At 35.5% G+C, this 22,884-nt stretch overlaps 1 protein-coding gene across 1 annotated transcript; it reads right to left on the reverse strand.

Moving 5' to 3' along the window:
* Window positions 1–235: 235 nt before the first annotated feature.
* Window positions 236–22,655, reverse strand: LOC128031713 (serine palmitoyltransferase 2). Its single transcript, XM_052620075.1, has 12 exons — window positions 22,402–22,655; window positions 20,666–20,860; window positions 19,752–19,906; window positions 19,322–19,470; window positions 17,430–17,554; window positions 16,083–16,176; window positions 15,180–15,285; window positions 14,783–15,002; window positions 14,158–14,284; window positions 5,483–5,618; window positions 4,224–4,353; window positions 236–2,563 (listed from the first exon to the last, which is right to left on the reverse strand). The coding sequence occupies exons 1-12, from the start codon at window positions 22,519–22,521 to the stop codon at window positions 2,465–2,467; spliced, it is 1,656 nt and encodes a 551-aa protein (XP_052476035.1). The 5' UTR covers window positions 22,522–22,655; the 3' UTR covers window positions 236–2,464.
* Between the last annotated feature and the right edge of the window lie 229 nt (window positions 22,656–22,884).

The raw sequence follows: 22,884 nt of genomic DNA on the forward strand, positions 1-22,884 counted from the left end.
AAATTGAAGCTTTGCCAACGATCAGTTCCAAGAAGCTTAATATGTACAGTATGTTTCCTCTGATGTGGTCTTGTGGTCATTTATATGAAGTCCTCTGAGGTATTAATTCAAAACTATCGCATTTCTAATCTAGCAGTTACTGTATTACCAATATCATTTAATTATGAAGTCGGGACAGTATAAAAATGTGCAAAATGTAAAGTGAGAAAAGGACACAAAAAACCTTAACAATAGATTTAGTCATAGTAATTTAATTTCCTTAGGAGTGAAACAACTCTTCAACTAATGAAGCCAACAGTGTACTTTGAAAAGTAGGTCTTAAAACTGTATGCACTATACAGGCAGCAAAGTCCAAGTCATATTAGAGCACATACAGTGAATGTGCTGGTAAAGCATGTGTTTCATATGAACAAGAAGTCTTTATAGTTGAAATAATCTTTCTTAAATGTCAGTTTTTATATTATCAAGAAAAAAAGATTGTTTCTTGCTATTTTAAAACATCTCTCGATCTGTGTAGTTTCTTGTTACATATAAAGGAACACAGGTTAAAAAAATGGTTAAAAAGAAATGTTGATGTTGTAAAAGACTTGTATACCCCACAGGACCAAAGCAACAGAAGCCACAAAACAGAACACAGAGTGTATGGTGCAACACCGTTAAAACGCCATAAACCAGCAGACTCAGTGAAAACATCCCACATGCTTTGCTTGGAATATTAAAATGATATAAAAATACTCATCAGTAGTATGTGCACTGAGAGCATGCACATCATGCATGTGCATATAAGAGGATATCTGGAGCTGCCGTTGATGATTAAAGTACACTTATCCAAACAATAAAAGATATGAAACTTGAATAATAAATAAATATGTACATTAATAAAGGACCATATACATAACATAAAGCTCTTTTTATGAATGCTGAAAAGCGTTTAAAAATTTTTTTTGCAATCATAAGTCAACAAACTTCAATCAATATTGAGGAAAGCTTATAAAACTAGAGAATGAAAACTTTTTAGAGAGAGCAAACTTATTAGTTATCCATGCCATTGCACTCATACACTAATAAGTCACTATTAACATAGTTATCAGAGGTTGCAAGTCATAGAATAGATCATCCAAAAATTTTAACTTGCTAAAAATTTACTCCGCCTCAGCCACATTTCATGTCTTGTGGATCGAAAAGCTGTAATGTTTGTAATAAATTCAACATTATGATGTTTTTAACTTCAAATGAATGCTTCCAGCTAAAATATGCATCTTCTATCTATAATACTGCTTTTGATAATTCAAAAATTTTGAAAAATATGCACAGATCAAGCCACCTTTAAGCAAATAAATAACATTATTATAGATGGACTCGTTTTTTAGTTGGGAGTGATGGTTTAAAGTTAAAATGGCTTGATGGATTTTTTTTTAAATCACACCGCTTTTCACTTCTAAGAAATTAATTGTTGGACTGGAGTCATGAGGATTGCTGTGATGCTTTTATCAGCTGTTTGGACTCTCATTGTGACGGCACCCATTCACTGGAGAGGATCCATTAGTGAGCAGGTGATATGCTACATTTCATCAAATCGATTAAAAAAACAAACAAACTCATCTACGTCTTGAATTGCCTGTTGGCAAGTAAACTTTATGCAAATTTTCATTTTTGGATGAATGATTCAAGTTTTGGGATCGCACAACTTGCACTGCAGCTTTGGAGATACAGTAATGCATATAATCCAAGTTTCCTCAGGGGTGCAAATTTGATAAGTATGCATGTTTCTACTTAGACTTCCCTCAGACATAACCAACTTCACCCTCCACGATTTGTATCTCAATGAAAAAATAAACATCCTGGTAACAAGAAAAACCATAGCCAGATTGACGCAAGACACCAGAGCAGGCCGCAAGTCAAAATCTGTGGAAACAACAACAACTATAGAGCCAAGCTGTGGAGGTTTTCGACACCGTGAATGTAATGACAATGCCATAAGAACCTGTAATTCCTTTCATAGGTCAGGATCCTCCGAATTATGGGTTCGCTACCAGTCTGTTCTCACTTACTAGAGAGAAAAAAAAAAAAGTCTCAATGTTTTTTGTACACAAAAATGGTTTTGAAGGCTGCAGTGACATATGGCTTTAGCAAGTACACAAGCAGTACTCAAAGCTTCCTGTGGCTGGCAGAGAAAAATCAAAATATTTATTTCCCTAAACGAATGCCACAACGAGTTAAAAACAGACCCCAGACCTCACGTCAAAACGAAACTGAGGTGACAAATGCAGTAGAGGAAACTGGGGAGGTTTTTTTTTTTTTTTTTTCTAAAAGCATCAGTGTTTGGTCGTTCATAGCTTCATGTATTAAAATAAAGATGATATACCTATAAGTTTAAAAAAAGATATATTTATTAAGTGGTTCACTGCTTCCTTTTGGAGAGCAGATGATGAGCAGTGCACATTTGGTTCAGATAGGAAGTATGTCACTCTTCATCAACGGTCCGGTCCAGCGAGGGAAGAACTTTGTGCCGCGAATACTTCAGCTGCAGCAGATCGCCTACTTCACTGATCACATCCAGCGCCTGAAAACAATCAACATGCTCCATTACTTTCATGGTTACACATGTAAGTCATAACATGCTAATGCTGAGAAGCAGCTGCCACTTACCATGCAGTACTGTCAAAGTTTGATATAATACAGTCATGGCAATGCTAGTTGAATAAATTATACTGCAACTGATTCCATGCAGACTTCTGGTTCAAGTTTCCATTAAATGCACAAAATGTCAGTTATTAAGGTAACTTGTTAATTTTTCAAAGAAGTGTTAGACTATATGCACTTGGGCGGATCAATATATTCTATGTACACGATACATTCACAATTAATTGATCAACAGCGTCAAAAACTGCAATTAGATTTGGTAAGTTCAATGAACTGATCTAAAACTTTGATTCAATGAATCATTTGAATCATCACTCAAATGTTGACATCTGTCATATACTACAATGTTTCAGCCAAAAAATTAGAACAATACAGCTATTTTCGTGCTATTATCCATAAAACAATTGTGTTTTGATACTTAAAAGTCATTTAAATATTCATCTGTGTGTTCATTTGTTAAAAAACGTTTTTTTCTACTTTTACTTATTACTACATTTTACTATTTGCATTAAACATTTTAAATCAACTTGTCAAAAATGTCTGTTTGGTTTAAGTGATTCTAAATAAAAGTAAAATACATACACTAAAATGCATTAAAATCAAATAATACAAGACAAACACATAAATCCAAATGTATAAAAAAGAAAAATTCACCAAAAGGCTATAAAGTACATTATGACAAAATTTCCAGCCCCCAAAATTTACGAAAATAAATCAGAAGAACGCTGAAAAAAAGGAAAAGAAATTAGGACAAAAAAATTAATAAAATAATAATAACCAAGACATATAATAAATAATCATCTAAAGGTAATAAAAATATATTGTGATATATATTTCCATTAAACCGTCCCGCTCTAAACCCTTTAAACTTTAGTTATGCGCTTTGAACAATCTTAGCCATTCAGCAATGGAAGAAATGCAAGAAAATATGTCAGAAGGACACTGAAAAATGTGTTGACGTGATAACTGGTCACATCAAAGTCCGCAGTGTTTTTTTAAGCACGGGGGGGGGGGGGGGGGGGGGGGGTTGCTGAAGGCCGGTGTGCTTTTCATCATAGTTAAATCAAAGTGTCCTTGGGGAGGTAGATTAAGATGCTCTTTGATCTGCTGCCAGTGCAGACCCCTGTAGCAAGAGCTGCTTATGTAAACCCTCAGTCGGGACCTGCATTAATTTATAGCACAGGACAGTTTGAGGAGGAGCCTGGAATTCTTTAGACAAGTTATTTTTTCAAACATAAAAGTTGTATCAAGTTTAAGATACTATATTTCAGAAGACTGATGGACAGGGGTTTTGAACTTTGAAGTACAGAGACGACACACATTCCTGATCTAATTCCTGTTGAGAGACATCCTTCTTGAAATGTGAAGCACATTACAACTAATCTTACTCTATGGAGCTCTGTACGTCGACTTTAACATCAATATGTCATCAAAGCTCATGGTTCTTTCCATTAAGTCCACATATTCCATTGTAAACACTAAAATGTAAGGAATGAGAAACAAAGCCTAGTAAAAAGGGTACAGTGCTGCTGATCTAAATGACTGGATGTACTCGCTGTGGCGAGAAAACGAGTAGTTACCCTGTCCAGCATTTCCTTGGTGTGGGCCGCAGAGATACAGAAGCGGGCTCTGGATTCTATGATCGGCGTGGCTGGGAAGCCCACCACCACTACTCCAATATTTCTCTTCAACATCTCCCGACCAAACGCCCTGGAAACACAGCCACAGCCTCATCAATTTTCAAGAAATTCTTTCCAAACTAAGCTTTCCCTTATGCGCTTGTTTATGTGCTATTATGAGGCACTATTAAGAAACTATTATGAGTGTAATCCATTTGGATTTATTTGGACATTTATAGACTTATTAACCCTGTTAAACAAAATTTTTCTTCAAAAATATTACTTCACCTACAAATGGAAATTCAGTCATTATTTATTCACCCTCATGTCATTTTAAAATAAAAATGTAAATCTTTTTGGTATTTTGAATTGTGTGTGTGTAAAATAAAATTAGATATAAATATTAGATTAAAAAAACTCAACTTTAAAAATAAAAATACAAATTAATTAGAGCTATGAGAATTTAAAAAATACAATAAAATGAGAAAAGCACAGAAAATACTAAAACTTAATGCTTTTTTTTGCTAGAAATGTAAATCAGATACACTATTAACATTATAACTGTGAGTTGCATTTCTTAAAATTTGTATAATGTGCATTCAAATTATAATGAAAACTGAAAGTATTACAATATAAGCCAAAAAAATCAATAAATGCTAAAATGGTATATAAATAATACAAAAATAACACTGGAACACAAAGGAAGAATGTTGAAGAGGATGAATAAAGTACTAGCAAAATAGTGCAGACTTGTGCACTACATTCCTTGTTTTTAGAAGTTTGAGGAACAGACATTAGTTCAACTCATTGACAAGTCAAATCATACATTTCAGTTGATTTTCAGAGCTGCACACTGCATTGCATGAATTCATTACTTAAACTTTGGCTTGTTCATCACACAAAGCTATCATGAGGGTTTGAAACATTTATATTGAAGCTGTACACACTTATTACAAACATTTATTATGATTTTATGAGCTTTTTAGAGCTTGACAGATGTCACTACGTAATATGTAATGCCATTTTAGGAAAACACTGAGTCAGAAATGAGTCATTTTGTGTTTCACTGAACAAAGTACCAGAACATGTATTTCTTTCTTTTTTTTCAAGGGATTTTTGTATGAGGGATTTTTGTGTGAACTAATTCTTTAATTTTGATATTCATATTCATATGTATTAGTATATTGATAGATTGAAAAAAGAGAGAAAAGAAGACTAACCCGATTTTGGCGGGCATGTAGAGCATCATGGGTACCACAGGTGAGTCATTGTTGCCATAGATGATGAATCCCATCTCCCGCAGTCTCCTACGGAAATAGACTGTGTTTTCAGCCAACCGCTGGATACGTGAACGGCCTGAAACCAACAAACACACCCAAACCATTAAGCTGAGAAAAAAAAAAGAAAAAAAGAAGTGATTCTGTCATCTGGCACTGAGCATCTTTTTCCACAGCCTTTCATGCGATCAGACAATTAAAATTCACCAAGCCACAAAACTCATTACTTCAGATACTAGGAAAGTCGACCACCTGAGCTATAAACTTTATACTTAAGCTTGCACGATCGCTAGATCTGAAACTGTTCAAGAAGAAATATGTAATGCATGCTGATTTTTGTATTTTTTTTGAACTGTGTGTTTATTGAACCTTTTTTTTTTTAACAAAACACTGTTACATAACTTTTACTTACAATTTTAATACATGTAAAAAGTAAATGAATAAATAAATAAACACTAAGACAAACAAACTAACAAAAAAAACACAATTTAAAATAAATACAAAAGATGTTTGCATCCAAAAGTGCTTTTTTTTTTTATCACAGTTCAGATCCAAGCTTGACGTCTAATGGCAGAAAGATTTGAATCAGCTGGAAAAACAAAACCTTGGTGCTCCAGGTTACAGAAGCTTGCAACAATCCTCTGTGTGAGTGGTGCGGAAGAAGAATACAGTAATGAGAATTATATTGCAAACAACCTGCCAGCATGGTTCCAATAATCCTGACAAAAACAGGAAAATTAGGGACTTGATTTTTCAACGGCTCCCTCTGGAAGCAGGACGCATGTTCCCTGGGGGAGGATTGCTTAGCGGTCCACGTCAATGGAGCTCTTAAAACACTTAGTCCACCGCAGTGATCTGAGAGCCACGCTAGAGGTCTTACATTTCTGAAAGCCTCGGTTCTGCTTCGTCAAACATTCCATGCATGCTAAACGCTTGAACAGAGGAATTTCCTGCTCTGTGACAACGTTTCACCTTGGTGTCATCCAGACACCAAAGATCTAGCAATCGTCATGCTTGCCGTGCATGCAGGGTGACACAGCTACAAGGTCCCAAAGAGACGCTGCGCTGTTATGACTTAACATTTTGTCTGGCTTTTAGTGGTTTTGAAAAAAAAAAGGGTCATAAAGAAGGGATCTCAAGGTTGAATAATTCAGCCTAGTCTATATAACGGAGCTATTGAGGTTCCAACTGATGAGCCCTTGCCAAAAGAGATTTGACTGGCTGTGAAACTGGACTGCTTCCTCAATCCCCCGATGTAAATTGGCCACTGACAGATAATGCAGGTTCGCCAAGTCATGACCGGGTGAGCCCAGCTGCTCTTTGGTAAGGAAATTAAACCTGGCCAATGTGTAACGTTAAACATAATGGAAGCCCAGTTACGTGTTCGGTGATTCCCATTGATTCCTTGCCCAAATAATGTAGTGTTACAAACTATGGCAGTGGTTCTCAAAAAGTTCAGATCAATCTTTTAGAACCACCTGGTTCATCATCTTCATCATTTATTCACCCTCATGTAATTTTAAACCTGAATGACATCACCAAATAAGACATTTTCAACTGTTTTTGTCCATACAATGTAAGTCATTCGGATCAAAAAATCCATTGGAAAACAACAACTTTCATCGCAAGAAAACACTGAGATACAAAAACATTTTATTTTGTGTTCCACGGAAGATTAATGTCATTATTATATATTGGCTCATATCAATCAATATACCTGCAGTTTGGATAAATCATGCAGCTGTGAAACTGAGAAATCAGTCAAACACTGCAATTGTACACATTGCAATTCAAGTTAAACAATAATGTTCAAGAAATTAAATCATACAGTATCGTTCAAAATGTTGTGGTCAGTAAGATTTTTTAAATACTATTTTAATACAGGAAGAAAAACATCAGTAGACATTTCTGACATGTCACAAAAGATGTTATGTCTTTTTTTTTATTAAATCAAAGAATCCTGTAAAAAAATCTAAAAGTTTACAAAAAAAAATCTATATTGATAATGTTAATTAATCTTTCTTGAACATCAAATCTGCATATAAGAATGATTTCAGAAGGATCAAATGACACTGAAGACTGGCTCAATGGCTGCTGAAAATGAAGCTTTGCCATCACAGCAATAAATTTATATGTATTTATAAATTTGGTCAATGTTAAACTTTGTGGAGAGATCTTAAACCTCTCAGTCTAGTGTAATTTTAATTAAAATTTAAGTTTAAAAAAAATGCAATTCGATATTTAATATAAAACATAAAAAATGGTTTCAATTAAATGTATATTTTGTTACATAATAGTTCACATTCCAACAGCAACTTCGAGAAGCTGAATCACTCAGGAAGACTTAAATCAAGGCTATTATGTTTAACAGCCCTTAAAACAGAGGAATCTGCAGAGATTCTAAAGAATACCTAAAGAGAATCGAACAGCTACAGTACGCACACAGCTCAGGTGAACAACTTTTCATATGAACATGAACATCTGAAAGCAATAGCCATTAACGGAAGTACAAGCTCCCCAACACTGGGCCATTGAGATGCCAAACAAGGGCCATAGGTCGAGCGCACAGAGGTGGAGCTCAAATCTCCAAAGTAAATCTTTCTGGGGTACCTTTTCAACAGCTAGTTCCATAACGCACGCCCCTGCTAACTTCTTCCAGACCCAAAGCTGGAGGATCTGGAGCAAGAGAGGCAGCGAAAGGGACCAAAAGAACTTCCAGATGTGGGGACTGTTTCCCTTTTTTGTAACGCCAGTTCCTCCTCACTTCCTTTTCATCTGAAGGGAGGAGATAAGTAAAAGCACCAGGAGTTGAGGGTGGCTGACGTGCCAAATGCCTTCTCGCCCCTTACGAGGACCTCTCTGGAGAAGGGCAACAGGAAGCAAAGCAGCTCCTTCCCGGCTCAAATCTGTGGTCTCAATCATTCATGGGCTGCAGTGGTGCTCACTAGCTAGCAGCTGTCCTGATGCTGAAGTCCAAATCAGCGGAAAGTGAACACGGGATTTTACACCCATTTACAGGTAGATTCATTTCAGTCATCCACATTCACTCTATTTGATCAGAAGCATCACTTTACCTGTGAATTCAAGAGACGTTTCACATTTACACTACCTAGTATGGGGTCAGTTTTTTTTTTTTATTTTTGTTTTTTTAAGAAATTTAAACTTTTATTTAGCAAGGATGCAAGATTAAAATAATTAAAGGCGACAGTAAAGACATTCATAATGTTACAGTATATTTATATTTCAAATAAATGCTGTTCTTTTCAACTTTCTATTCATTAAAGAATTCAGAAAAAATAATAAGCAGCACAACGGTTTTTAACATTGATAACAATAAGAAACGTTCCTTGAGCACCAAACCAGCATATTAGAATCTTTTCTGAAGGATCATGTGACACTGAACATTCAGCTAAAGTTAAAGTTAAGATTTTTAAAATAAAACAAAAAATAGCATGTTACAATATTACTGATTTTACCATATTTTTGATCAAATAAATGCAGCCTTGGTGAGATTAAGACACTTAATTCATCATCATTAAAAAAATATAATATAATATAATATAATATAATATAATATAATATAATATAATATAATATAATATAATATAATATAAAGATCTTACAATAAAATATTTAACCGGCTGTATATCCTATTTAAAAACATAATCACTTGCTTTACATGCAAGATTTCAATTCCATGTAATTTATTTAAAAGCACATTTAAAGTCCAACAACAAATAGTTAACATTATTATACTACTTTTCTCCGTTGCGCTGTGTTTGACACATATACATGTATATCACTCACTGTAAAAATTAGATACTCACATGAGTAAGTGTGAGTTATGTTCAGGGGGAAAAAAAACTCAAGCGCATTAAACACAAGCACCCAGCAGAACAACTATGATGAAACTGTTTATGAGCATCCTTGAAGCATTAAAAAAAATCTCTTTTGCTCTGTGACCATCCTGTAATTTCCACCATAGTAATAGTTTTTTTTCCCTAATGCAAAGTTAAAGTACTGACAGAGTTTCAATGGGCGCCATGCAAAGGAGACCAGTTTAGGCGCAATAGACTTTCATGCTGATAAAAATAAGGCTGTGAGGGAAGTTAGTTAGTGTATGTCTGTTGGTTTGAAATAGTTGCACAACAATGTAAAGTGTCAAAGAAACAGAAGCACACCACAACATCTAGAATAACACTCCATTAGCCTGCTCTAAGGGAGATGTGGGTAAACAATCATACACCTAAAACATGTATATCTGCTCTCTCTCACAGGGCAAGTCAACACCTCGAGACTAAGACGAATGCCCAGTGTTTGTCAAGTCTGCCTGTTTGTCCAGAGAAGTATCCAGGCTTAACTTTGAGATCAGTTATGCTCATCACCACACACCACAGCAAGATAAAAATGGCAACTTGGGTCACCACTTTGATTTACAAAGCAAAATCTTTCAAATTCACACATTTTTTTGTGCATTTTCCCCTGAGAATGAGCAAGGCCAGGAATATGTCTTATCTGCATTTTTGTGTTGGGACGCCAGGAGTTTTGGATGGTTTGAAAGCCAGATCTGATTGAAAGAAAACTTTATTTCCCTTCAGGCCAAGGACAAGTCGGACTGTGAAATCACTAGACTGTGAAAGCATCTGCATCTGTATTCAGAAACAATAAATGAATTGGAAAATGTAGGGCAAACCTCACAGATCTGGGAGGAAATAATTTAAATAAAAATAAAACCTTGGGTTTTTAATTGGCTTGTTTTCCAGTAAAAATGTCTAAAAATCCTTAAAAGAATATAATATTTTATGCACTGTTGCTTCAAGTAATTTTAAGAGTTGTTTTAATAGACTGCATTTTGAATATAATTTTTTTCGACAGAATTTTTAGCTTGTTTTAAATTGTTTATACTTAAAGTGAAAAAGTTGCTTTTCACCTAAACTGATCCGGTTTCAAAGATTCAATATTGGAAAATACGGAATAACTAGAAAATATTTTTGCATTGCGCATGGACATCAAATGCAAACGAATCACAGATGAAATAAAAACTATATAATTAAATTAACTTTACATAATAATCATCCTGATGATGAAATCAGCTACCTAAGTACAGCGAATCACCAAGTATGACACCCAAAACAAAACTTGAAATAAGTACTGTATGTTTCAAATTGCCTACTAGATCTACTGAAATATTGCATAAACTTGAGAAGTGGGATTGAAATCTTTGTTTTGACACAATTGTAACGAAATGACACATTTTGAAAGAATATAAATTGTAACCCTGGCCGTAAATGAGTGCTGGAGGCAATTTGTCCACACTGAAGTATATACATATAATAATATATACACACACACACAGTGGAGATCACAATCCATAAAAAAAAGAGATTTTTTTCGGAAATTAATCTTCATCGTTAAAATTTGAAGGAATATTAGCAGTGGTACCCCTGTGCTACTGACATGCTTGACAAAATTTCAACAGCAATTGAACAAAAACATTTATTTTGTGGAAAACACATTGGTCAAAATTAGAGAACAGTAACCACTGTAGCAGGAAGGAAGATTACAACTAAAATTTCGGAGGGTTACAGCTGTCAGAAATTAGTAGGAAGTAGAGAGGCCCTTGCTTTGAATGACTTCAGCTCATCTGCGGCCGCAGGACATCATTCGTTTCCAAGACTGCGCTGATGTGATCTTGGTCCACCCTTCTTCCACTTTCTTCTATAATTCGCTAACTGTAGTGAGTTTCTAAGCCATAAATTCGTCACTAAGGATTTTCAGTCAGGTTAAGATCAGGACTCTGGCCCGGCCATTTCATTATTTCAATGTTCTTAGCTTCAAGGAACTGCTTTACACATTTCGTAGTGTGACAGAGGGCATTGTCGTGCATGCTCGCATGGAAGGAGGTTTTAGGAATTTTAGGAAATTATAGGTTGTTCTCTAATTTTGATCTCCACTGCATGTAAATTATATATATATATATATATATATATATATATATATATATATATATATATATATATTAGGGCTGTCAAAAATAGCGCGTTAACGACGTTAATTAGTTGTTTGTCGTTAATTACGTCAAATTTTTTAACGCATTTCACGCATGCGCAGTGTGACAAATTATTCAGGTCAGGAAAAGTCGTCGATCTCTGAATTCTCAAGATAGTAAAAAACAGCGGCGAGCGCCACGACGAAAACACAGAAGAAGCTTAAGGTTTTACCCCATTTACTCTCAAATACATTCATGTCAAGCTCGATAAACAGAGACGACTTTGGTAGTTGATACGCTGGAGCTTCTTCCTGTTATAGCGTCCTGCGTTTCAAACTGCGCATGCGCAGAACGCCTACATTCAATGCAGCGAAAATTACAGCTGTTTAGAAAAGCATATGCATTTTTACTTGGTTTTACTGGCACTTGAAGCCTTCAGAACGTGAAAATATCGATCCTAAAGTATTGTGGCAGAGCAAATGAACACCTCCCAAAAACAAGAGTGCCCAGAGTGCTGCTTATGTGATGGTGGAGCATGTTTGTGTTTCTCTATGCATAATTTCATAGATATGTGGCTATATTTAACCACTGGTTCACCTAAAACTCTTACACTATCTGTAGTTAAATGGCATGGTTTGATATAGTGCTCAGGTAAAATTTGATCTAAGTAAATGTTAAACTTTTGAAATTCAGAAAAAAAGAACCACATATTGATGAATCAATACATGAAAATGATGTATGTGTCCTGTTATTTATCTTTTGGTATGCATTTCAGGAAAAAAAAATGGTTAGGATTCAGGTGTAAATGCAAATAGTGATTAATCCTGATTAATCCACTGAAAATTCTGATTAATTTGATTAAAAATTTTAATCATTTGACAGCCCTAATACATATATATATATATATATATATATATATATATATATATATATATATATATATATATATATTTAATGATTGTAACTTTATATATATTATTTTCTAGTCTGTTGGTTCCTCAGTTGGTTGGGTAGCGACTGAAATACAAAAAAATAAAAAATAAAATAATAATAATAACAAAAGCTCATTGTCTTCGTATAATTAATTGCTTGCATTTGTTCTTGAAAATAGAAATAATTATTTAAAAAAAGAACTTTATTACTGCTGGATGAAAGCACAACCATCTCATAGGTCAAGAGTTAAGAGCTTTTTTGCACCAATGTGGGATGCTGGTGAAAGTCATCAGCAAATCCATTAACAGGTGAAGGAGAAGAGAAAAGTCACTGGGAGACAGCAGGATGTTTTCAGGAGACATCTTTAAAGATGATGGAAACAATAAGTCTTTGTAAGGAGATGAAAATAGCCTTTAGCCAAGCAAAGTAGTACTCATATCAGTCATATTGAGCACCTGGACCCAACAGACCGGTAGAGCCTGATTGTTGTAGCTGCCAGCGTTGATTGAGTGGCAGGGGGGAAAACAGGCAGTTCGGTGGGTCTAACCAAAGGGCCAGATCACACTAGTTACGTAGGTAATTGTTAACACATTTCTGAAGTTTAAAACTTAAGCTAAATATTTTACCTGGACGGAGTCGGTGTACAGCTGTTCAACTAATCAGTCTCATTTCATGAGCGCTGGGAAATTGTATGAAGAAAAATCTTCCCCATCTCACTTCAAAGTGATCTTTGAGAAACACTTATTTCAATTTCTGGCCCAAGTTGATCCAGAGTACACAGAGCAAACAAACATAAAGATTGTATTTGCGCAGTGAAATAAAACACCCAATAAAGCAAAGACAAGAACAACAGAGCTAACAAAGTAAAGGGACGCTTTTCAGTGAATGATGTGCAGATGAGAACAGCAACTACATGGAGAGGAAGACGTGACTGGTTACTGTACGACTGATTGGCATAAAAAAACCCATACACATTAGTGATGTTTTCTAAGCCTAACACCTTCATCTCGTGAAAACAGAACGGAGGACTCTTGGACTGTATTGACTTCGTGACACAACATTTGTTTGAAATGTTTAGCAGCTTGATCTGTATCTATGCCACATGAATTATTTGCTGTGATGTGCAAGTTCTAGCCAGCACTTTGGTAAAAAAAAAAAAAAAAGAAAAGAAAAAGACATAAAAATTCTGGCAGGTAAATAAATGTATAAATGTAATGTAAAGCAGCTTCAAAATGCTGAAGACCATGCATGGTACATCCTTGCAAGCCGATTATCTACTTTTGGGTCAATTCTGCCACCTTGTGGTGCACTGAACAACACACAGTTGACATTTATTTGCCTGAAAATTAAAATGGTCTTTTTTGACTCACTCCCATGCAATTCCAAACCTATATGCCTGAATAATTAATGTCTTCCTCACACAAAGTTATTTTATGGCTTTATGAGACTTGAACACAAGCATTATGGAAAACTTTTATGGTGCTTTTCAGCGCTTAAAAACTTCAGTCAAGATTCATTAGGATAAAACAGCCAGTATATTATTCAGAGTTTCTTCTTTTGTGTTACATAGATGAAATAACATAATATGGTTTTGGAACAGTATGAGGGCAAGTATATGATAAGAATATTTTTCTTTTTTTCTCAGATGAAATTGAAGCCCAGAAAAATCAAGTTGGTAAAATAAAGTAAAACTAACCTATTGTCGTTCCATCCTTCCCCATAATGCACTTCATACAAGTGATGATTTGCTCCACGACAGGAAGTGACATAGAGGTGGCGTAAATTGCACTGTGAGAATGAGTTCGCAGGTAATCTATCAAATCCTAAAGCATAAAAAACAAGACATTTTATAATGACTAAGAATCTTGTAGGCCTTTGTATATCAGTTTTACTAATGACTATAAGGAAATTAGACACAAGTATACATTTTTTTAAGTAAAAAAAAAAAAGAAAAGAATAGTACTTTACTTAGCAAGGATACATCAAATTGATCAAAAATGACAGTAAAGATTTCATAGATAATGTTTTTCGCTATTAATCAAAAATCCTGAAAAATAAATGATAGGAATAAAGGAATACATTTTTAATTATATCAAATTAATATAAACATATGTTAAAATAGAAAACAATTATTTTCAATTGTAATAAAATTAAAAAATAATAATAACATTATAATAATATTTAACAATAATATTACAATTTTTACTGTATTTTACTTTTATTTTTAATAAATACAGCCTTATTATTTTTTTTTTTAAAGAAAGTGTATAAGGACTGCTATTGGTAAAAAAGTATTGCAATTACAAATTGGCACTTCATACCTTCCTCCCTGCTATGTATCCACCAGCTGCACCGAAGCTCTTTGTGAAGGTGCCCATCATGATGTCTACATCTTTGGAGTCCAGTCCAAAATACTCCACCACCCCTCGACCGCAGGGTCCTAATGCCCCGATACTGTGAGCCTCGTCCAGGTAAAGGTAGGCCTTGTACTTCTTTTTCAGTGCTATAAGTTCTGGCAGCCGTATGATGGAGCCCTCCATACTGAGTAAAGAACAGGTTCGAGTACTTTCAACTTTGGCCATTCATTTGCTGGTTAAACTGTCAAAAGTGCAGCAATGTACATGCAATAACATGTTTCACACCTGAGAAAGCCACTGCCATACAGATGCACATTTGCAATAATAAGGGGAATCCAAGAAAGTGAGAGAGTTCAATCACCTGTAGATGCCCTCCACAAGAATGAGGATTTTCTTCCAGGTTAGACGTGTTCTAGGCTGGCCATGAACAATAGCTTCTCTGAGCAACTTCTCCAGGCTCTGCATATCTGCATTTAAGCAAATGAAATGTTTAACCCATGTTTAACCCAGAGTAAAATAACTACTTTTGACCAAAAGACTTCTTTTAATTTGTATAAGGCTTGTCTTTATAAAAATTAAATTGCATGATATTGGTGAAGTTATCTACTGATAAAGTGGCCATATGGAAATGATGTGGTATTCTGGAGTGATAGTGTAGTAAAATGTTGCCTGTGTCCTTGATCATAATTTAAGGAACCACAGATTCCACAATCCATTACAAAGTGTCAGTGCAAGAACTGCTTCAAACACTTCAGGAATAAGTTATCAGCGTGCTGTTAAAGTCTCCCAAAGCCTCTATAATCTGACTTTAAAGAGTTTCAAGGACCATTACCCATTCACAGTTTAAAAGCTCATGTATTAATCTCTGACAGTCGTCTGTCCAAATTGCCAATTTAAATGATTCATTTAGAATAACACAGCTGAAATGTGAAGGAGAGCTGACCTTTCCAGTGATAAAATTTGTATTCATAGTGTCTGACTGGACATTAACCAAAATGGCATTCAGAAACAAGCCTTAAAAACAACCCACAGACTACAAAAAAGTAAACCTAAAGACCTCAGCTTCAAGATTTGGACATTGGCTCAAGGTCTGTCAAGCTTCCCCTCGAGCAGTTGCAGCGTCATGGGTCATGCTTTGTGTGCACTGGAGCTGCACCAATAGTTTATTCTTTACCTTGTGCTGTTAACAGCTGTGAACACGGACTCAGGGCATAGAGATATGGTGATGATAAGATAAGAGAAGTGCCTGTCAGTGCAAACTCACTATTGTGTTTAAAAACCCAGATGGTGGAGCCGGACAGCCTTGCTCCGAGTACCAGAGAGGCATGGTTCAACTCGTCACTTAGAATCAAACATCCCTGCAAACAAGAAAAACTGTGTCAGGTCACTGTAAGAAAATGCATTTATTTGATCAAAAATTCTTAATTGTAATATCAAATATTATGATTGTTTTAATCATTTTAATCATTTTCAGCATCATTACTGCAGTCTTCAGTGTCACATGATCTTTCAGAAATCATTCTAATGTGTTGATTTGGTGCTCAAATGACATTTCTTGTTATTATCACAGTTGAAAACAGTAGTGATGCTTAAAAGTTTTGTGGAACAAAAAGAACAGGATTTGTTTGAAATTGAAACAGAAAATGTAATGCAACCTTGCTGAATACAAGTACTTTCTTAGTGACTCCCCTATGTGAATGTTAGGGCATGTTAAAAATGATACGTTTTTTTTTTACCTCTTAAGTGTCACCGGAACAAAGGTGGGCCCACGGCCATTACATAATTCATTGGCTTTTTACTCTATCAAATATTTAAGCAATCACCCTAAGTTAGATATCATTTGAAAGCATAAAACCTCGAAATTCCTCCTGTGAAAACCATTTAGAAATTTGACAATGCATTACCATGGAAATGGTACTTTAAAATCTTTTTGTGGTCTCCTCCCCCTAAGTGGGCAGTTTAAAGTGTCATATTACAAAATGCATTACGTTATTTTACAATCAAAACATTTTTTACATACATATCATAGGTTAGGATTTAATTAGCTTTTGAAATGATGAGCTTTTTTGCTGCTTCTTTTGTCTCTGTTGTTTCTGCGCTTGGCAATAATATGCATCCTTCAATGTCAGTTTCGACCATGTAAATCTGGAATGTCATGCATTTTATTGCTAAACCACTAGAGTTTCTCTTGGCCTGCAACAGGAAGTAAGTTTGGGAAATCTCTGTGGTGCACTTGCTGCTAAACGCATGTTTCCTGTGGTGATTTTCTGCCTTATCAAGTACATTCCATTGTGTTAGCCACACAAACTGTTTGAGTTGGAACCGGTGGTCTATCAATACCATTACATTAATCTCCTCCCTCTGCACTGGTGATAAAATGTGGCATATCCACCCAGTGTACTTAAACCAACAAAGGAAAACATTCACACAACAGGAACTTAAGTATCATTTAAACAAGCACCGACAGGTCAAGGTGGGATCCGCCTGTGCTGACACTCCTATGAATTTTAGGAGTTGCCTGGGTGGATCATCACAGCAAGAGATAGGGATAGAGGAGCTGGCAAAGCAGGAGAAAGATAGTGAGGAATCCAAATGGTCTAGCACTTAAAACCTTGCCAGCTAACGCAGGAATGTTCATGGAGTTAGTTGCAAACCCCATGCCGAAAGCCATAGCCGACTCCACTCCCAGGAATGATGCCACCAGTTTCTCCAACTCTTCATGCCTGTCGAGGTTGCCTAAGCAAATCACACAAATAAATCAGCTAACGCAAGCAAACACTCACTTACTGTAAACAGTAACTAGAGAACCATCACCTGTGTATATTTCGAAAACAAAGTTCCAACATAAGTCCATATAATAACTAGATTAAAAGACTGCATCGATCAATCGGCATCATTTTTTTTTTCTAAATGCACATTATTGATCAAATAATTCACAAATCTTTACAAATCCTGATCAAAATGTCATAACTGAACCAACCAGTAAAAAACAACAGACGTATGGCAAACTTCTCCATTCATTTAGTCTACTTAATCCCTGCCCCTTTCTTATAAATCACCAGGAAGCCCGCATTCAACTCTGCCTCCATCTAATCAACATACAAAAGACAGAACCAAGTCTCCAGCCCTAAGTTTTTCTTATTTTCCGATAATCCGTTATACTTGATTGTAGGTCGCAATACAAGAGAAAAGAACAGTTTCATTGCAAAACGTTTTACATTGACCAGAGCAAAATATGCCACCAATGTTGGAGACAGCCTGATAGCTTTCCCAGTATTTTTATAATATTATGTACAACTTATTTAACAAGTTATTTAATTAGCATGTTTAGCTTTAGCTGTTAGACAGTTTACCAGGTAAAACTCTGTCAGAAAAGTTGGAAATGTTGAAATTCATCCATTAACACTGCTGCTAAAGCCATATATAGATGTCTTCATTTGAGGGCCGGATTATCAAATTGAAAATTTGAAGGGGTGGGGGGGGGGCTTTAAAATTAGCAATTAAATTGAAATGCATATTCAGCAGTAAAATTAACTAAAATTACCAACATTAATATCTATAAAAGGTTAACGTTATTTTTTTTTACTATTTAAATCACACGTTTTTCTGTAATTAATCATGGTTAAACACGTTAATATATTTATATTGTCATAATTTCACAATGGACCTCCAAATTAATGTAGAAACAACATAAAGATGCTATAATGTAAATATGTGTTTAATGGCAACTTTTTACTAAAAGCCTATTTTTAATAAAGGCCAGTATCATTGATACTGCTACTGATGTCTCTATTAAATGCATTTTTTCTCTAAATTTTAGATATTAATTAAAGCCAGTCAACATTACAGTATTACTGAAAGCTATTATTTTATAGGCTCTGAAATATATAAAAACTTTAAATTGAAATTAACTTAAAAACAATCTTCACATACTATCATCTGTATAGTCATCTTAATCTTTATTCAAGTTACAAAAGTTAATAAGCGTCTAGAGTAGTCGAACGCTAACCCTAACTTCTAAAAAACGCATCTCTAGATCTTGCATTACTTTTTTTCATTTCACTACTCTGCATGTCACATTTTCAAACATTGAGCATCAGATCCACGGTTTTATTTATTTGTTTTAATGTACTTGATCATCTGCGCATGTATCCTTTTTGGTTTCGCCTGTTGTGTTGATGATTGTTAGTTGTTACTATGTTGATTTTGTGGAATTCTGATGCCCAAATAAAAACAGATGATGATGATGAAACAAAAACACTTTCTTTGGGACTTTTCCTCTAATTTCCCAGTGTGTTCTTGGTGGATTTTAGGTGGTTGCTTACAATGTCAAAAAAATTAAAAGAACACATTTCCTTAGTATTCTCCACAATCTGAGCTAATAATAGCTATGTCAATAGCACAAATGCTAAATAAAATGACTTGCATGCCTATGTTTAATGCTTAAATGTGCCATATGTCCCAATATTTCCCAAAAAGCAACAGTAACCAATAAGCACTCACCCATTTCCTGTCTGGTGCTGGCCATGCCCACCCCAAATTTCACTGTCACCTCTCCAGCAGCTGTGGCAGAGGCACCTGTGTTCTCTGCAAAGCCCAGATAATTATACGAGCCAAGGTTTATCACATCCTTCACCACTCGCCCAGTGTACCTGAAAGAGCACAATACATTTACTTAAATTTTATTTTGAGCCAAAACTAACCCTTGACTGGATTTTAAGTCTAATGCAACCTCAGTCACCTCATGTTACACATCAGGTTATAATAATCAAGTCCTTTCAATAGCAGCCTTACTTTTGAAAGCTTATTGCACATTGGCTTGAAAGTGACCTTGATATTATAATCATTATATTAAAGCAGCTCTCTCTGGGAGGTAAAACAGACAAAAGACGTGGTGTTGTTTTCCTGTTCAGGTCCAAGATGGCCTACTTACTCAAAGGTCCAATTGTAATCATTGGAACTGCGCTCAATGAGGTCAAACGTGGCCCCAGGAGCACTGCAAATGGGTCTGTTCCAGCTGTCCCGAATCCTCATGTATAAATTCCTTGTGTAGAAATCCTCAAAATCTTGATAAAGTGGAACAAAGTCCTGGAAAAAAATATATATAGAAAGGAAAAACAAGGACAGATTCACATACTTGATGTTTTTTGTTCATTGCCTGAAAACAGCTCCTTACATTTGGGTGAGTAAATCGTCTTGGATCCAATATTTTAGGAAGAACAACACCCATAAAAGGTGCATAGCAAAACAAAGCGCAACCTTTCAGTGCCCTAAAGTACTTTACAATAACGGTAAACGGCACAATATCCTTCCTCTGACAAAATAACCTCTTCCTCTCAAACTTACCAAAATGCTTCACACAGCTTCATTATTTGAAGGAGTCACAGAAAAATCATGAAAATTACACCCTCTTTTCAGGCATATGAGTTTTAATCATTCAAATAGCTTAAAGGGCTTCTAATTTTTGTAATTTAATCTTTAAAAATGTTCCTTATAACATGAAACTGCAAGGAAAGTTTACAATAAACCATTTATATATATATATGTGTCCATCTTTACATTTACATTTTGTACCATTCAAAGGTTTGGGGTCAGTATGATTTTTCTGTGTTTGAAAGAAGTCTCTAATGCTAACCAAGGCTGCATTAATTTAATACACAAAAACACACAAAAGTAATATTGTATAATATTATTAAACATTTTCTATTGGAATATATTTAAAAATGTATTTCTTTTCTGCTGACTAAAAATATTAATGTCTTTCCAATAAATAAAAAAAAAACAAATTCTAAGAACGGTAGTGTATATATTTGCTTTTTCCCGCCATGCACACGTGACATTGTTTACCTTCTGCTCCTCCCTTTCTCTGGCTATGTGGCATTTTTCTATTTTCCACTCCCTCATGAAATCCCGCAGATATCCAAAGATGGTGAGGATGCCGTAGCCCATATACGTGAGCACGGCGACCAGCATGGGAGTTTCCTCAAAGGACTCGATGAACGGCCTGCTGTAAAGCTCTCCATTGCATGCAGCATGGTAAACCTGTAAAGCAAAACCCAGTTAAACACTGTAGTCATGGTACCATCACATTGTGGTTACTGATTACAAGATGTGTAAAACGCCTGTGCAAAGGAAACATTTGCAGAAACATCAGATTCCTTGTGGTTATTTTTACAGTTTAGCACATTTGGCCTCTCATTGTCAAAAACTCATGGTCACTAAAGAATCACGCACAAGTTTTGGACCAAACAGACAAAGTAGTTCATTCAACACCCTGTGATTTGAAGGCACATGTGACTACTCATGCTCCGCTAACAAATACCACGGAGTCTAGCAACACTGACAGTAAACGTTAGCTGCCACCAGCTCCAAGACAGCAGCACAACTTTGCATTCAGTTGCAAGGCTGAAAGCGCCTTACGGGAAAAGTCTTTTGAAAAATGCACGATAACACACTTGCAAAACTTAGATAATATACCTTTGAAAGCTGTTGCTGAACATTACAATGGAGAGTCGATCAGAAGAAGTCGAAAGAGCTGATATGACTTTACAAGACAGTTTAGTTGCATAAACAAAGGAGCTGTGACATTAACAAAGCATGGAATATCTTGGACTAGATGAAGCGGACCGTTCTCCCACTCAAAACACGTATGTACAGGAGGCACATGACAGAAAATTCCTAGAGGTTTAACTTGAATCATGAGTTGCTCACAATCACCCGCACAAGACAATAGTATGAGATCAAGTTTCATGACTTGCCTTCCTCAGTTCATTTAGCGATTTAGCTATTAGATCCACTGATCCACTTGTAGATGTTTTATCATCTACAAGCTTAAAGGAAATAAAATATAGATGTTAATATTAATAATATTTACATATGAATATCTTAATATATGTCAAATCAATAATATATTTAATACACAGACCAGTCAAATAAAAAAAAAGTAAAATTTTATTACCTATATAGGGCTTTTTTGATCAATCTATAGATCTTTTTCTATAACTTTAAATAAAATATACTAATATACATTTCCATTTACTAATATTATTTTTAGTGATATAAATGAAAATATTCACATAAACTACATACAGATTATAATTGTAAATGATACTGTTTATTACTAAAACTACTGCCGTGTTTTATACAGCACAAGAAATATAAAGTTAGATCTTGACAAGCCGTTTTCAATGCATTTGACTTGCACGAATGCATAAGCAGCATGAGGTTGCACATTAACTTTCTGGTTCAGCAGTTTATCCAGACGAGTTTTTACTTAATTTCACATTAGCCACATCATCGTATTTTTGATACTGCTACGGCCAGGGCTCATAAAACAATATTATCAGGAGAAAGTCTACATCTCATCTGGCTGTCAAACTTTACTTTTCCACACGTGACCATGCATAAACCGTGAAACTGAATGTGATGCACTAACTGAGCACAATCCTGGCACACAAAGTCTTGAGAACAGAAGCAGTGTGTTGCCATGCATCATAATTTTCATCGTACAACTAATTGCACAAGCAGATATCAACTATCAGCCATGCATGACTCAAAGCTCTCAATGCATTATGTGGCCTCACCTCCTCCTGCTTTTGACACTGATGATGGTGATGATGGTTCTTCACCATGCCATTTCTTCCTGCTTTCACACCATTCGCTGCATGACAATCCTCATTTTTATTCCCCGCGCTCTCAGTCATACTTATTTAAGACTAAACACATGCAGGCAAATGAATGAGGACAGAGAAATGAAAAAGAGTCGGTGTTCAGGGCGACGCGCGTCACCGTTACCCCGAAACACACAAGAGAGAAACCTGAAATTCCAGCCTCCGCATACCGGAAGTCGACGCCCCGTTAGTCGCGCCCACCAATCAGAACGCAGATATTAGTTATTGGGCGTGGTTTGTGTAGCAAAGGCGTGCCCCCCTGTGCGCTTCTGCCGCTAGCAGAAATAAACTCTGGTAACCTCTTTCTGTTTCACCTGTCTGGCCTTGCATAACTCGAATATTTGTCGGATGCTCGCAGTTGCAAATGATATGACAGATCAAATTTAAAATGTTAAC

The sequence above is a fragment of the Carassius gibelio genome, chromosome A17 (assembly GCF_023724105.1).
Source record: "Carassius gibelio isolate Cgi1373 ecotype wild population from Czech Republic chromosome A17, carGib1.2-hapl.c, whole genome shotgun sequence".
Taxonomy (NCBI): Eukaryota; Metazoa; Chordata; class Actinopteri; order Cypriniformes; family Cyprinidae; genus Carassius; species Carassius gibelio.